This window comes from Arachis ipaensis, chromosome B9, assembly GCF_059453495.1.
Source record: "Arachis ipaensis isolate K30076 ecotype BB chromosome B9, ASM5945349v1, whole genome shotgun sequence".
NCBI classification, from domain to species: Eukaryota; Viridiplantae; Streptophyta; class Magnoliopsida; order Fabales; family Fabaceae; genus Arachis; species Arachis ipaensis.
Genome location: NC_142444.1, coordinates 508,499 through 523,645, shown reverse-complemented (window position 1 = coordinate 523,645; position 15,147 = coordinate 508,499). Strand labels below are relative to the sequence as shown.

General features: G+C 35.0%; 3 protein-coding genes across 4 annotated transcripts; 2 read left to right on the top strand and 1 right to left on the bottom strand.

Annotated features, from left to right (window-relative positions):
- Nucleotides 1-379: 379 nt before the first annotated feature.
- On the bottom strand, nt 380-1,881 carry LOC107642251 (mediator of RNA polymerase II transcription subunit 21). Its single transcript, XM_088498469.1, has 4 exons — nt 1,465-1,881; nt 1,310-1,387; nt 1,123-1,174; nt 380-709 (listed from the first exon to the last, which is right to left on the bottom strand). Exons 1-4 carry the CDS (start codon nt 1,669-1,671, stop codon nt 633-635), a joined length of 414 nt encoding a protein of 137 aa, XP_088354595.1. The 5' UTR covers nt 1,672-1,881; the 3' UTR covers nt 380-632.
- Nucleotides 1,882-3,341: 1,460 nt separating this feature from the next.
- LOC148543489 (uncharacterized) lies at nt 3,342-5,731 on the top strand. Its single transcript, XM_088498011.1, has 4 exons — nt 3,342-3,767; nt 3,935-3,941; nt 4,220-4,436; nt 4,579-5,731. Exons 1-4 carry the CDS (start codon nt 3,352-3,354, stop codon nt 4,689-4,691), a joined length of 753 nt encoding a protein of 250 aa, XP_088354137.1. The 5' UTR covers nt 3,342-3,351; the 3' UTR covers nt 4,692-5,731.
- A 769-nt stretch (nt 5,732-6,500) lies between these two features.
- Nucleotides 6,501-9,202, top strand: LOC107645031 (protein SENSITIVE TO PROTON RHIZOTOXICITY 1). Of its 2 annotated transcripts, none has more exons than XM_016349039.3 (2): nt 6,501-6,848; nt 7,577-9,202. In XM_016349039.3, the coding sequence occupies exon 2, from the start codon at nt 7,661-7,663 to the stop codon at nt 9,008-9,010; it is 1,350 nt and encodes a 449-aa protein (XP_016204525.1). In that variant the 5' UTR covers nt 6,501-6,848; nt 7,577-7,660; the 3' UTR covers nt 9,011-9,202. The 2 variants fall into 2 exon arrangements, with proteins under 2 accessions (XP_016204525.1, XP_016204524.1); XM_016349038.3 differs by having other exon boundaries at nt 7,468-9,202.
- Nucleotides 9,203-15,147: the final 5,945 nt, after the last annotated feature.

Sequence of the window (15,147 nt, the reverse complement as noted above, 5' to 3'; positions counted from 1 at the left end):
TCAAAGAAAACGAAAATGATCGTTAAATATATATTTATATCATAATAGTAATTTGGTATAACTGTGTAAGACTTCACAAAAAAGGACTTAATGTTAAGATTTTTGATAGAAAAATGTTAAACAATTAGAAATATTTTCCTGTGATAATAAATGTGTGTTTGGGAAAAATTTATTGACAAGGTGTTTGTATTTAATTTCCAATTAAGAAAAATGTAGAACAATTCCATACTACATTTTTGTTAAGCAAAACTTTTAAGTGTCTCGTGTAGTAGAAGTAAGCAACTCCACAAATCTGGTTGTTAGAGAGAATTGTTAGCTGTCAATCTTGATTAGTCAGTTAATTCAACTATTTTACCAACTTACTTAGGGGACATTGGTATAATTTTGGAACATGTCTGATAACAAATTCCTATAATAATATTAACATTACCAACTTCTAAGTTCTAACACAACATAATTAAATGTCAATTTGATAGAGTGGCTACAACAGCCTCGTCCAGGTGAAGAATCTAATAACCTAACAAAGGCTTCCAAAAAATTATACTGCAGATCATGATTCATGTCAAACTGGAGATAAAGTTGTGGCTACCATAGTGCCAATATCCCCTGCCAATGGAACCATTCCAGTTTCTTCATTCAGGTTTCTTCAAATTCAAACAGTTATCTGACGCTCGTTTAAACAAATCCTGAACTTGATTTAATTCCTTCTCTGAAATCAAGAAGCAGGCAAGAATGTTAGCTAACAACCTTGATCAAATTATAGAGCAATGTGAGTTTACCCTAATAAACAAAAGAACAAGAAAAAGAAATGCTAAAGTAGCTTGAAACCAGTTCATTATTCAAAATCATTGCACTTGGAGAATCTTATGTTATATAAATTACACACATGGATAACCATTCAAAACATCTTATTAGATACTTCTATTAAAGATTAAACAGTTTTTCTAAATATGAGTATGACCAAAATGTTGCTGTTCAATAAGGCCGCTAGATAACAACTATACTAGCTAGAGATATCTCTCCTAATCATATCTTAGTAATCAACATAAATTTACATCTTAGTACGATCTGAATAGAAATTAAGCAGAAAACTTGGATGAAAGGACTGAAATTGGAGATAACCTGCAGCTTCGAGTTGCTTCTGTAGTTCTTGGCCTATAGCATCATTCTCAGCCTGTAATGTGAAGTACAAATATAAGCAGAATCCCAATGTAACAACTAACAACTAATTCCCTCTTCAGATGAGGCTTTACATTATTAAGCACAGCAAAAACCCTAAAATAAAATTAAAAAGTAGTTAGGTCAACACCTGTAGGTCAGCAATTCTTTTAATCTGTGCTTCTTCACCTCCCTCAGATATTGGAAGTGCCGCAACTAATGCATCAAACTGCAGAAAAGATAGCAAAAACGTTTCAAGAAAACAAGAAGTAAGGAAGCCTGTGCTTTAGCTAAAATGGTGCATACCTGTTTAGCAGCCTTCACCAAACCAGCACTCATCAGCTTGGGCTGTTCAGAAAAGTTTGAGCCATCCTCCGTAGGATTTGGAGGTGGTTCAGGGTAATGTGGGGAGAGCCGGTTAGGAGGAGCATCCCTTTGCAAGGTCCCAATGGTATTGAAGGCAAGATGTGCAATTAAATTAACTTGTTCTTGTAATTGGGAAATTATATCCATTAGAGCCGAAGAGCAAAATTTAAGACCTGGCAGAATCGAGCAGAGACAACCACGCACGCTGCAGTGCAGGCAGCAACAACCACACACAGCTCGAGCACTCACTGGCGGAGGATCCGGCGAGAGTGTGGTGGCGGTGAACCAAGGTGAGCTGAGAGTGAGTGAGAGAGAGAGATGAGAATGGGGTATTGGGGTGGGTAGCTTCAAACTGGTTTTTTTTTTTTTTTTTTCAAATTAAAAACGTCAAACGACGTCGTTTAAGAGTGGGGTTTTGAAAAAAAAAATTTCCGAAACGGTTTTTTCAACGACTACACATTAGGGGTGTTCGCGGTGCGATTTGGATCGGTTTTGAGTCAAAAACTCATTCGATCCGAACACTAATTTTGTTTGCGGTGCGGTTTGAATTGGATGACTTTAAAAAAAAAATCCGATCCGATCCGATCCAATTTCAAGCGGTTTGGATTGGATTGAATTTGCGGTTTTGTAAATCAGAAAAATTAAATACATATAACAAGTTTTAACATCAAATTTTAAATAATCAACAATAACATAACAAGTCTCAACAATATTTTTAAAAGCTAACGATAATATAACAATAGAAATAAAATTATAGGTTAGTTAAAATAAATAAATAAATAAATAACGTTTTGAACATAAAATATTTATTAAATAATAATAATACTGAATAATATAAGAATGTATAACAAATTGAACATGTTATAAGTATAATTGTAAATATAATAATAAAATAATAATATTGTAGTACATTGTGCAGTTTGGATTGGATTGGATCGATTATGAAAAGTAGATCTGAAATCCGATCCGATCCAGCGGTTTGTAAAAAATAGAATCCAATCAAATCCGAATTAGTGCGGTTTTAATCAGTTTTCGGTTTGAATTGGATTGGATGAGCGGTTTAATTTGGATCGGTTTGGATTTGAACACCCCTACTACACATACAAGTCTTTTTAGTTTACAAGTCTTGTAAGTTGGCACAAGTCCAACAAAACACAAGCATTACATTCCCACGCATTACATTCCCACATTCAAGAGTAAATAAACACACGTTATTCAACTACTTCCTGTTTTCAAAGTGCACTACTCATCATGCATTATGAACGATTCTTCTTCTTCCTCCTCCATAAAAACGAGTTTCTTGCCAAATTTGAAGATAATGGAACTTTAAAAATACACTCAAACGATTACAGAAATACACTCAAACGATTATAAAAATACACCCAAAACGATTATAGAAATATACCCAAAGAATTACAGAAATACACAAAATGATTACAAAACTACACCCAAAGGATTTAAGAAATATACCCAAAATTCGTTGAAGTACACTTTATGCATAATTCAGAATTCATTCTCTTCTCCTCCTCATCTTCTGCTGTTTCTTTTTCTTCAAAAACGATTTCAGAGCTTGATATCAAAAAATAATGGAAATCGAGAATAACGAAAAAAGAAAACAAAGAGAAAAGCAAGTAAATGAATAAGGAGAAAGAAAAGGCAAGAAACGAAAGAAAAGAAGAGGAATAAAAAGAGGAAAGCGTGCAGGTGCAGTGAAAACGTGCAATACGGTTCGAAGCGCGTTAATATAAATTACTTATAAAGACTTGTATAAAAAAAAAAAGCTTATATGTGGAGAATGTAAAAGCATTGGGGAGAGAGTAGGAAGAAATGGTTACTACTACTATGTTGTCTGATCCGAACATGAGATCACCTGAAACAAGGTTGCTGGCAGGGTCTTACCTTGCTCAACACTGTTTTTGGTGCAGCTGCAACTTCAATCCCACAGTTTCATTGTCGGTAGTATCACGTAAAATTCAGAAGCCTGCCACAGCACTAACTACCAAGAAAACGAAGCTTAATTCTTCAGACTCATTGAATCAAACAGTTGGTGGGCACAACAAGGAGAAGAAAAAAAGAGCGTTCTTTTTAGATGTTAATCCACTCTGTTACGAAGGAAGCAAGCCCATCTTGAACTCTTTTCTTCGATGGCTCTCTCTTTTCCTCTCCCAAGTCAGTCATACTGACCCTGTCATTGCTGTAAGACTCTGTAACATTCTCTTTCTGCCTTATATTTTGGTTCTGCTGTTGTCCCCATTGAATTGAATTGGTTATGATTTATTATTCAATTATTTGTATATAAAAATAGTTAATTAATTGTATTTGAACATAAATTAGTTATTATTTCCAATTTTGTGACAACCCTTTGAGATTTATCTCATGATTATATATATTTTTTATTGTTATGTTTTAGAATAGAGGTAGTGAGCATCGTATACATTTACTACCTTCTTATAAAGCACAGAGAACAAAGTTCATGAGACACTTATCATCTTTACAGAGACTTTCAAAAGGCTATGTTGGCAAGTCCTATCAAGTTATCAGCGATGTTTTTTGAAAATGCAATGTGCCTGTGAGTTTTTATTCTCATGAACAAGATGCTTTGTGTCTATATATGCCTTAGTGTTTCATTATTTACTTTACTTTGATTCAATCACATTATTCATTAGTGCAAGATGAAAGCATGCTGATTTAAAAGTCGATGGCCGATGATGTTGTGGCGACACTTGCGGGACAAGTTCTCGATAAAGGATTTCGAGTGGTGATAGCCTCCCCTGATAAGGATTTCAAGCATCTTATCTTTGAAGATGTGCAAATAGTTATGGCATTGCCAGAGTTAAGAAGGTGGTCCTTCTACACTCTGAAGCACTACAAAGATCAGTATAATTGTGACCCCCAATGTGATCTGAGTCTTAGTGAGTACAACATACACCTAGCCATCGTTTGATATGTTTGACATATATATTCATTGACAATATGTGAAGTTCTTGTAACTGGTGATAAATCTTACTGTCATTATGTGTAATATTGTTATTAATGTGTGCTCTCGCTTTGTAGGATGTATTGTAGGTGATGAAGTAGATGGTGTTCCTTGTATCCAACACATGGTCCCTAGTTTTGGTCGAAAGACTGCTGTAAAACTTGTTAAGAAGCATGGATCGTTGGAATAAGGACTGTGGGCAAACCATATGCCCTTACAAAGTATGCCGATTACTTCCGCCGAAAACTATCAAGTTCTTGCCTTGAAAAGGTGCCACTGCTGTTTCCTTCTAAATCTTTTGTTCACATAGGAATGTTGCTTTCTTGGTTTGAATATTAAGGATGATTCATGCAAATGCGTCCTCTCCTCCCATCTTCAAACATCCTCACTTTCATCCTTTTTGACAACCAAAGATCACGTTTTGTGACAGAGATGTAAATGTTCAACTTTTGGAAGAGTGGTTAGTTGACAGAAACACTAACAATGATAAAATTGCACTATCCACCTTTTTAAAATATTTGGAAAGAAATAAAGAGTGACTCAATGACTGACTCAATGGTTGAATCTTTACAGGTATGTGCTTCAGAATATCTACCTTCAGATTCATATTTTTCCTTACTCTGGGCCAAAGAGTTGGTTTATGGTAGTATTAATAGTAATACTATTCACTTTCGCGCTAGTAGATATAACATAATAAACTTACTGAGACATATATAAAATTTTATTAATAATTTAACGTGACACCTATGTTTTGCAGAAGAATTAGCATGCCAAAAATTTTATGTTGCATAGTTAGAGGGACTCAAATCTATGTAAATGAGATCAAAGCTGTGTTAAGTTAGCAAAGGGCCAGCTAAACTTCAGTAGAGAAAGATTGAGTCACATTGTCTTGCACAAGATTGATCCATTACCACCATATCAATGAACAATATTCAAGTAATAGGGAATAATTTGAGGCTATTATTTAGACAACACTAAACAGTAAACATGATTCATTGAAGAATCGAGACATTTCAATTTTCAGTGGGTATTACATGTTTTTCAGGTGAGTCCTGCTACTCGAACTCTTGACCTTTTAGATCTAAAGCTCTAACACCATGTCATGATACCACTCATCCCAAAAGTTTCGGCTGATGGGAAAAGATAACACTAATGATTATATCTCTAATACTGAATCAGACATCCTTAAACTTCCATTGTACACATTATACAAATATTTCATTGGCTTCCTATACTTTCTCTTTTCAGTCTACTTTTTTTTTTTTATTTATATATAAAGGAATATGAATAGCCAATCATATAAGCTTAAAATATAATAGTTATGCATGGGAGACTATGGTTAGAGGAGGGGACAATCCGGAATAACTTAAAAGTCCTTTAAAGTAAGAATACCAAGAAATATTTGGCTTTCTAATTGCAAATTTAATAAATAATTTAACATGTATTCATTTTTCTAACTCTTAAAAAAAAGATTAAGATAAAATTAAAGTAAACCTTAATAATGGACAAAGGTAAACCCACTTGATTTCTGATTGTCCTTTCCATTAAATATAAGTAGATGAACTAATTAAAAGGAAATATAGAAAAAACGTGCAGAAGAATCTCTGCTCTTTCGGTGAAAATGTAAGAAAATCATCCAAATTGTATGGGACAAACAAAGCAATGGATCTTTTAGGATATATTCACATTGGCCTTTAAAGATATTTTTCTTTCTTAGATAAATTCGTTTTATATTTGTTTAATAAAATTATTAAAATATGTTTGATAAACAAATAAATTTTTAACAAACTCAATTTTAAGATTATTAGATTTCAAAAAATATCATTAGACAAATTAGTCTTCTTATATAAAGATCAAAATTTATTAAATACTAAAATTTCTAATTTAAAATTCTTTTATTATCTGCCTATAATTAAAAATCATCACATAAGATTGTGTAATCTATTTATATGTGATATTTTAACTTTCTTTAACACATCAATGTAATTTTCATTTTACTTTACTATTATAATAATAAAAAATAAGATATATTTTTATATATAAGTAAATCGTTATAGGTCTGTACCCAAAAAAAAAAGTCGTTATAGATTAAAATACACCCAAGCCATAAACGGTTGTGATTGATGATGGATAAGTTGACCCACAAATAAAGGGTCATAATTGGGGGTTTGACTAAATGCAAACTTTGTTTTTTGTTTACCATCTTTTTTTCCTCTTAATTTTGTTTTTGCTCTCTTTTATAGTTTTATTTATTTGTTTATCTTTAACTGGTTCTCTCTCTAAAATAGTAAAATAAAAAATGGAACTTTCAGCTTAGAACTTAGAGCATCCATCGAGTTTTGAACCTGTAAGTGCTTTCATCCTTAGCCTGATTTTTATTTTTTATTTTTTCTATGGATTTCTGCTGCTATTTTCCATGTTCTAAGCTTGTTCAGAAGCATGCCTTCTTTCTTTTGTTGGTTAAGTACCTTTATTGATTTTTTTTCCTATGTTTACTTTAATGGGTTCTCTCTGAATCGAGATTTTGTTTCTTGGAGAAAAATCTGATTTTGTGTTTATCTGAATCCACTTTTACCGTATAAAAATATTGGGTACTTGTTGATCACTAGAATTGAAGAAGGGTGATCTTTGGCATTTTACGAAATATTTTGTTATATGGATCATGGGATTTAGTCATTAATACTACTAGTACTTTCCTTTCTCTGAACTGATTACTGCTAGTTCTTTCAATTTTCAATTGGTATGCAAGTTTTGTAATCTTATGGACATTTATGTGGAATAGTAAATTTCTTAGGACTGGATAATGGAGATCATTCTATTTCTAACTCTTTTTTTATTGATCTTCCCTTTTAGTCATCCCTCACTTTACCTTAGAGATAAGCTTGTAGCTTCTGGTTGGATCTTTGCTACTTAATCTAAAATAATTGATGCACTACCTCATCACTTCCTTTACATTTTGTTTACAGGGATCTTGATTACAGAGATATATAGTTTAAAATGGATAGGAAAGAAAGCCTTTGTACTAACACCTGGACAGAGCTGTCTTCCTTAACTAATTGTGGAAATGGATTGCAGATAAACTTGTCCCCTGATCCTTCAATTTCAGATTATGGGAAAAGGGTAGAAGCACCTTTCAAAGATTTTAACCAACCCTCTCAAATGCAGTCTCTACTTTCCAAGAATGTCATTAAGATTGCTGATCAAGAAAACTGTCCACCAAGTGACTCATCTCAAACCAGTATACTCCAAAATTGGGATGCCAGTGTGATGTTAAATAATCTTTCCTTCTTGGAAAAAAAGGTTCATCAACTTCAGGAGTTAGTGTGCTTGATTGTTAGTAAAAAGGGCCAAACTTTCGGACAGCCTAATGAACTGTTAACTCAGGAACAACAGCTCATTACTGCTGATCTTACATCAATTATTGTTCAGTTGATCTCTTCTGCAGGTAGTCTTCTCCCTTCTGCCAGACATACCCTTACAAATACCAGTCCATTGGTTCAACAGCTTTGCCAGCTTCAGGGGATTACGGTTCCTTTTGCGTCCGGCTCAGGCCAAAGTAGTGTTCAACCACAAAATAGTGGGGCAGATAAATTATCTGAGAGCTCACTGAAGAATGATCTACCAAATAATTGTGATCTGGAGCAAAAGTACAATGTGGAAGAACATGAATTGAGGGATGAGGAAGATGCTGATGATGGAGAGAACCTCCTGCCTGGTTCCTATGAGATTTTACAATTAGAAAAAGAAGAAATCCTTGCCCCACATACACATTTCTGTACAATTTGTGGGAAGGGATTCAAGAGAGATGCAAATCTCCGAATGCACATGCGAGGCCATGGTGATGAGTACAAAACCGCAGCTGCTCTTGCAAAACCTCATAAAGAATCTGAGTCACAACCTAAGCTTATCAAGAGGTATTCTTGCCCCTATGCTGGCTGCAAGCGTAACAAGGATCACAAAAAATTTCAACCTCTGAAGACAATTTTGTGTGTCAAAAATCATTACAAAAGAACACACTGTGACAAGAATTACACTTGCAGCAGATGCCACATAAAGAAGTTTTCAGTCATGGCGGATCTTAAAACTCATGAAAAGCACTGTGGCAAGGATAAATGGCTTTGTTCATGTGGCACAACATTTTCAAGGAAGGACAAGCTTTTTGGACATATTGCTCTTTTCCAAGGCCATACACCAGCCATTCCCATGGAAGACAATTATAAAAGAACAACAGGCCTTCCAGACCAAGATAATAGCAAAGCAGAAGTTATGAGCTTCAGTTCTGGATTAAATCCTTCAACTGAAAATGGAGTTCAAAATGTCATGGATGTAAAAGGAAACATTGATGATCCTATTACTTGTTTCTCTCCATTGAACTTTGAAGCTAACTTTGGTGGCTTTAATGAATTCACTGAACCTCAATTTGATGATGGCTCGGAAGGTTCTTTCTCTTTTCTCATCCCTGGATCTTTCAAATCTGGAGAAGTATCAAGCTCTGATGATGTCGTTTGACTATTTGTACTATTGTTGGTTTAGTTAATATCTCTCTTTTGTTCTTCATTGTGATAGGAATAAAATTTACTTGTGAAATAGCTTTAATTATCTTTGTTCTTGCATTTTGTTGACAAAGATTTTTGTGAAGATCCTTTCCTTTGTTACAAAACATAAAGAATTTCATTAGCAGCAAGATCCTTTTCGAAGCAATGAAAAGCTCAATTTTTGTAATGAGAAATTTGGAGGATAAAGAAATGTCTCTACCATGAATTGATTTGTGATTAATAACAATAGATCTGTGATATGTACCTTAAAAACAAATAACTAAGATTGGTGTTTAAAAAAGTAAAATAAAATCACAAGACATTCGACCTGAATCGACTCATTTGAATTTGATTACCAAAACGAGGAGTGCTACACATACAAGTCATTTGGTTTACAAGTCATCATACAAGTTGGGAGAAACTTAACAAAAAATATGCTGACCCATATACAATTTCTATGGCGTGCTCCTCCTCTTTCTTCTTCTTCTCTTTCTTCTTCTCCTCCTCTTCCTTCTTCTTCTTCTTCTTCTTCCATAAAAACGAGTTTCTTGTCAAATTTGATCTCCTTTGTGCGTTCTCTCTTTGTCTTTTCATTCGTTGTTTTATCTGTGTTTATCAATGGTATTCTTGCTTCGTTTTTTTTTTCGATTTTTATGGTTTCTGAAATCAAGCTTTGTAATCGTTTTGAAGATAATGGAACTTCAGAAATACACCCAAATGATTACAGAAATACACCCAAACAATTACATAAATACACTCAAACGGTTACAGGAATTCACCCAAACGATTATAAAGATACACCCAAAGGATTACAGAAATACACCCAAAGGATTACGAAAATACAACCAAAAGATTTAAGAAATACACCCAAAATTTGTTGAAGTACACCTTATGCAGAACTCTTTCTCTTTCTCATCTTCATCTTCTGCTGCTTCTTCTTCTTCAAAAACGATTTCAAAATTTGATGTCAAAAAACAATGAAAATCGAGAATAACGAAGAAAGAAAACAGAAAAAAAAGCACGTAAATGAAGAAGGAGAAAGAGAATGCAAGAAAAGAAAGAAACGAAGAAGAAGAAGATGAAGAAGAACGTGCAGAAACGAAGAAGAAGAGGAGGCACGGAAAAAGAAGAAGAAGGAGAAGAAAAAGAAGAGGAATGGAGAAAGAAAAAGAAGAATAAATAAATGACTTGTATGTGAAAAGACTTGTACGTGAATAATTTTTCTTACCAAAACTACATAATTACTATAATATATGTAATATATAATTAAAAATCATTATTGTACTTATAGAAAATTAATGTCCCCTCATTTGGTAGATAGAGTCAGTATTTTTTTTTTGTGACTGAAATAAATTAAACAAAAAAAAATAAAACAAACAAAACAAGGAACTGCTTAGATAGAGGGACAGTCCCATTTAAGACTACTTTTAAACTCTTCCCAAGGTGAAAGAAGCTCCACATGTGAAAATTATAACTTCATCGCCATCTTTGCCATAGTATCTGCTACCGTATTTGCATCTCTCATAATCAAACAAAAGTCAACGATGACCTGAGTGACACTAAATTTTATTCTCGAATTAACCCTGTGGCAGGATTTGAATCGTAGACTGCAAGATGGATGAAAATTTGTACCAAATGTTACAAATTAACTGATAAAATTAGTTGATAAAATGTTATCATCATATTCCACGTACCAAAATGTTACAATTTAGTTGATAAAATTAACTGTATTCAAATTATTTTAGATTTTTAATTTTATTACTTATGATATAGCACAAAGAAACTAAATATTGCACAATTTTTTTTTATTATCCATGACATTTTTCAGTCCGACGGACAAAATTTTATTTGTATGTTTGTACTCTCCATTGACCGATGCTTGGTATTTACAAAAATAGAAGGGAAAATGTTTTTCTTTCTTTTTGGGTTTTGAGAAAAAATGATGTAGAACATTCTGGCCATTTTTTTATGGGCCATAGAGTTAGAAGATTGAATCCAGGAAAGCCATGTACCTTGTTTTTCCTCTGAAGAGAGCCCATTTATTAGTATTCGTTCTCTAAAGAAAGCCCATGCACCCAAGACAAAAAGAGAGAAAGCCCATGCACCTAACTCATGTTTCCACTATGGGCTCATACCCTGGATACATATATAATTGCATAATTTACCGTGAACACAGGTTTTCTACCATAGGACTAATTTATTGCAATCATTTGCTGAATATTAAGATAGCGAATAGAAGAGACTATCCTCTCTCCTCCTAACTCAATGCTCTCCTAGGGTTTGAAGGGGTGTAGCACAAAACATCCGTACACATCGTGCTTTTCTGTAATTGTGCAGCAAAAATCGGTGAGATTCTGTTCCAACAAACACAGCCAATATGTCAAACACAAACACCATACCAGATACACAAAACACAACCCAAGACCAAGAGGATGAAGAATTCTTGGTAGTGTTCAACAATGAAGACGTGAAAAAAGGCTTACAAGAGTGCAAAAATAGCTTAATAGAAAGATTACTGACCAAAAAAAGAATCAACAGCGCATGGATACAATCTGGAATGCAGAATATCTGGAAGAAACCAGAAAGTCTGAGAATAGTAGAGTTAAAGACAAAAATCTACTAATTTTTTTTTAAAAAAGAGACAGACTTAAATAGAGTGCTGAAGAGGAAGATAGCCTCTGCGTTGGGTGTTGTTAAAGAGTGTGATGTTTTTGAAAACACAAGAGACCAAGTGCGCTTCATAAAAGCCATAGTAACTCTTAACATAAACAAACCCATCCTAAAAGGGACGAATATTGGCAGCAATGAAGATGGGTTGATCTGGACAGATTTTAAATACGAAAAGCTGCCAAACTTCTGTTACTACTGCGGGCTGATAGGGCATGAGAAAAGTAATTTTCAACAAGCAATAGATGACAAGGAAAAGGGAGAGAACAAATCTAAAGAGCTGGGTCCTGGTTGAAAGCCGATTTGATAGGAAGCATAGTGAAAGTAGTGAAAAATCAACAAAACAGAGACTCGGAAGAAAGAAAGGAAAAAAAAACACAATATCCCAGCAAAGGCTTACCGCAAGAATGCTAGAAAAGTTAGAGAGATTAACAATGATAGATATACCAGAGTCATCTAACAGTAAGGGAAAGGAGGCAGAACGATTACAATACAATCCAGAACAGAGAGCAAGAATAGAACAAGAAGGAACAGAAGAAATTCCTTTAACACTAGTGAAACAAAACAGCAACACACCACGGACGATGGCCACTGAATCCGTACTAGAAAAAGCAGAACAAAAAGAGAGCACAGAGAACATAGAAGAAGAAGCAAAGAGGAAAGAAACAAAAAAGAAAGAGATTAAGGAGCAAGAAAGAGAGTTTATTCCAACACTCTTGGAAGAGGTCACCAGCACAAAGACAGCAAAGAAGACAATAAAATAAGGAAACAAAACTTGGAAGAGGCAAGCAAGACAAATGGCAGCAACAACAAAAAATGAAAAAGAAAATGCAGATTTTGAAGGACAAAAGAGGAAGGCACTAGAGTCTGAGGAGATGGAGATTAATAGTATTGAGGTGAAGATGATAAAAATCAACGCAGAACCCATACTTCTAACGGCAGAGGCTGCTCAGTAGCCCTGCCGAAGGCCATGAAGATGATTAGTTGGAACTGTCGTGGGCTTGGGAACCCATGGGCAGTCCGAGCTTTGATAAAGCTCATTAAACAACAAGGACCCAACCTTGTTTTCCTTATGGAGACAAGGAGAAAAAAAATAGAAATGATGAGAATGAGGTATAAAGGAGGGATGGCTAATATAATGGCTGCGGACTGTGAGGGTGATGGTAAACAAAGAGCTGGAGGCCTAGCAATTTTATGGGACAGCACCATCAAGGTAGAAGTCAGGTCTTTATCTACCAATCACATAGATATGGAGGTGGAAGTGGTAGAAAATGAGCAAAGGTGGAGAGCAACGGAATTTTATGGGAAGCCGGAGAATGAAAATAAACACATTAGCTGGGATCTCTTAAAGTCGCTAGGGAGAGACTCTAATTTGGCATGGATAGTGTTCGGAGATTTCAACCAAATCATGGGACAAGAGGAGAAGCAAGGGGGAACCCGATTACTTATTCGCAGGTTCAGAGATTCAGAGATGCTGTCCAAATTAATAAATTGCTTGATCTTGGCTTTGTAGGCCATTCATTTACATGGACAAATGGCCAATCAGGAGAAGATAATATCCAAGAAAGGTTAGATAGGGCTTTGGCAACTATAGAATAGAAACAAACCTTTTTGAAAACAATTGTCCAACACCTCAGCAGATACAAATCAGACCATAGTCCTATTTTAATTGATATGATGGGTGAGAAAAGGCGAAGAAGGAAGATTCTTCACAGGTTCAGATTTGAATAATGTTGGCTAAGCAACGAAGAGTGTGAAAAACTCGTGGAAGAAGTGTGGAAAGGGGAGCAAGGACCCATACAAGGAAGAATAGCTTGCTGCAGGAAGGAGTTAGATAGATGGAGGGATAAGCTCTTTGGAGACATACCAACGAAGATAAGAAAGCTACAAAACAAACTCCAACACCTAAACACCATAAAACAGGAAGAAGGAGTCATCTTGCAAATCAAAGAGGTGAAAGCGAATTTGGACGAAGCACTTAAGGAGAAAGAAACTTGGTGGGCTCAAAGATCCCGAACCAATTGGCTTAGGCATGGAGACCAAAACTCTAGATTCTTTCACCAAAAAGCTTAACAAAGAAAGAATAGGAATTGGGTGAAAGCCATCAAGGATGAAGCCGGAGTAACACATGAGGAGGAGGAGAAAATTGAAGAGGTGATGGTGGAGTATTTTGATAACATTTTCAGGTCAGAGGGTGTGAAAGAAGCAAGACAAACGGCTAATATAGTGAAGAATAGGGTTGATGCAGAGAAAAGAGAATTCCTAGATCAGCCTTTCACTGTTGAAGAAGTAACCCAAGCCCTCAAACAGATGCACCCAACCAAAGCACCAGGACCTGATGATATGCCGGCGCTCTTTTACCAAAAAATGTGGAGAATTGTCGGTAATGATATTACTAATTATGTGCTTAATATTCTAAATCATGAAGCTGATCACTCCCCTATTAATTCGACACATATTTGTATGATTCCAAAAATAAAAAATCCTAGATATGCCAAAGACTTTAGGCCCATCTCTTTATGTAATGTTGTTTTTAAATTAGTTACCAAAACTATTGCAAATAGACTCAAACAAATCCTTCCGGATATTGTTGGAAAGTTTCAAAGTGCCTTTGTGCATGGTAGGATAATCACTGACAATGGATTGGTAGCGTTCGAAATTTTTCATTACATGAAGAAGAAGGTGACAGACCAAAAAGGGTACATCGGAATCAAATTAGATATGGCCATGGCATATGATAGAATAGAGTGGTGCTTCTTGAAAGAGGTCATGATATCAATGGGTTTCTTATAAAGATGGGTGAATTTAATCAAAGATGTGTCTCGACGGTGACTTTTTCAATTCTGGTTAATGGAATCCCAAGTAAGCTGTTTCTACCAACACGGGGTTTGAGGCAGGGAGATTCACTATCTCCCTAGCTGTTTATTTTGTGTGCAGAATTACTCTCAGGACTCCTAATCAAGGTCCAAAATAGTGAGATTATCAGAGGTATTAGAGTTGCCCAACAAGCTCCCTAGATAAACCACCTATTTTTTGCGGATGATAGCATCTTGTTCTCCAGAGTATCAGATCAAGACATACAGGGTATTAAGGAAGTTCTCATCCAATACTAGACAGCTTCAGGCCAAAGAATCAATTTGGATAAGTCAAAAATTTTCTTCAGTCGAAATGTGCCTACTATCAGACAAAATCTTATCCAAGACTGGTTAGGGATAAAGGCGGTGGAACAACATTCGAAGTACTTGGGCTTGCCTACTTTCGTGGGAAGATCCAAGAAGGAAGTTTTTGACTTTATCCAGGAGAGAGTTTGGAAGAAGCTCAAGGGATGGAAGGAGAAATATCTCTCAAGAGTAGGAAAGGAGACACTGATAAAAGCAATTGCACAATCAATCCCTACTTACATTATGGGATGCTTTTAAATACCCAAAGGACTTTGCCAACACT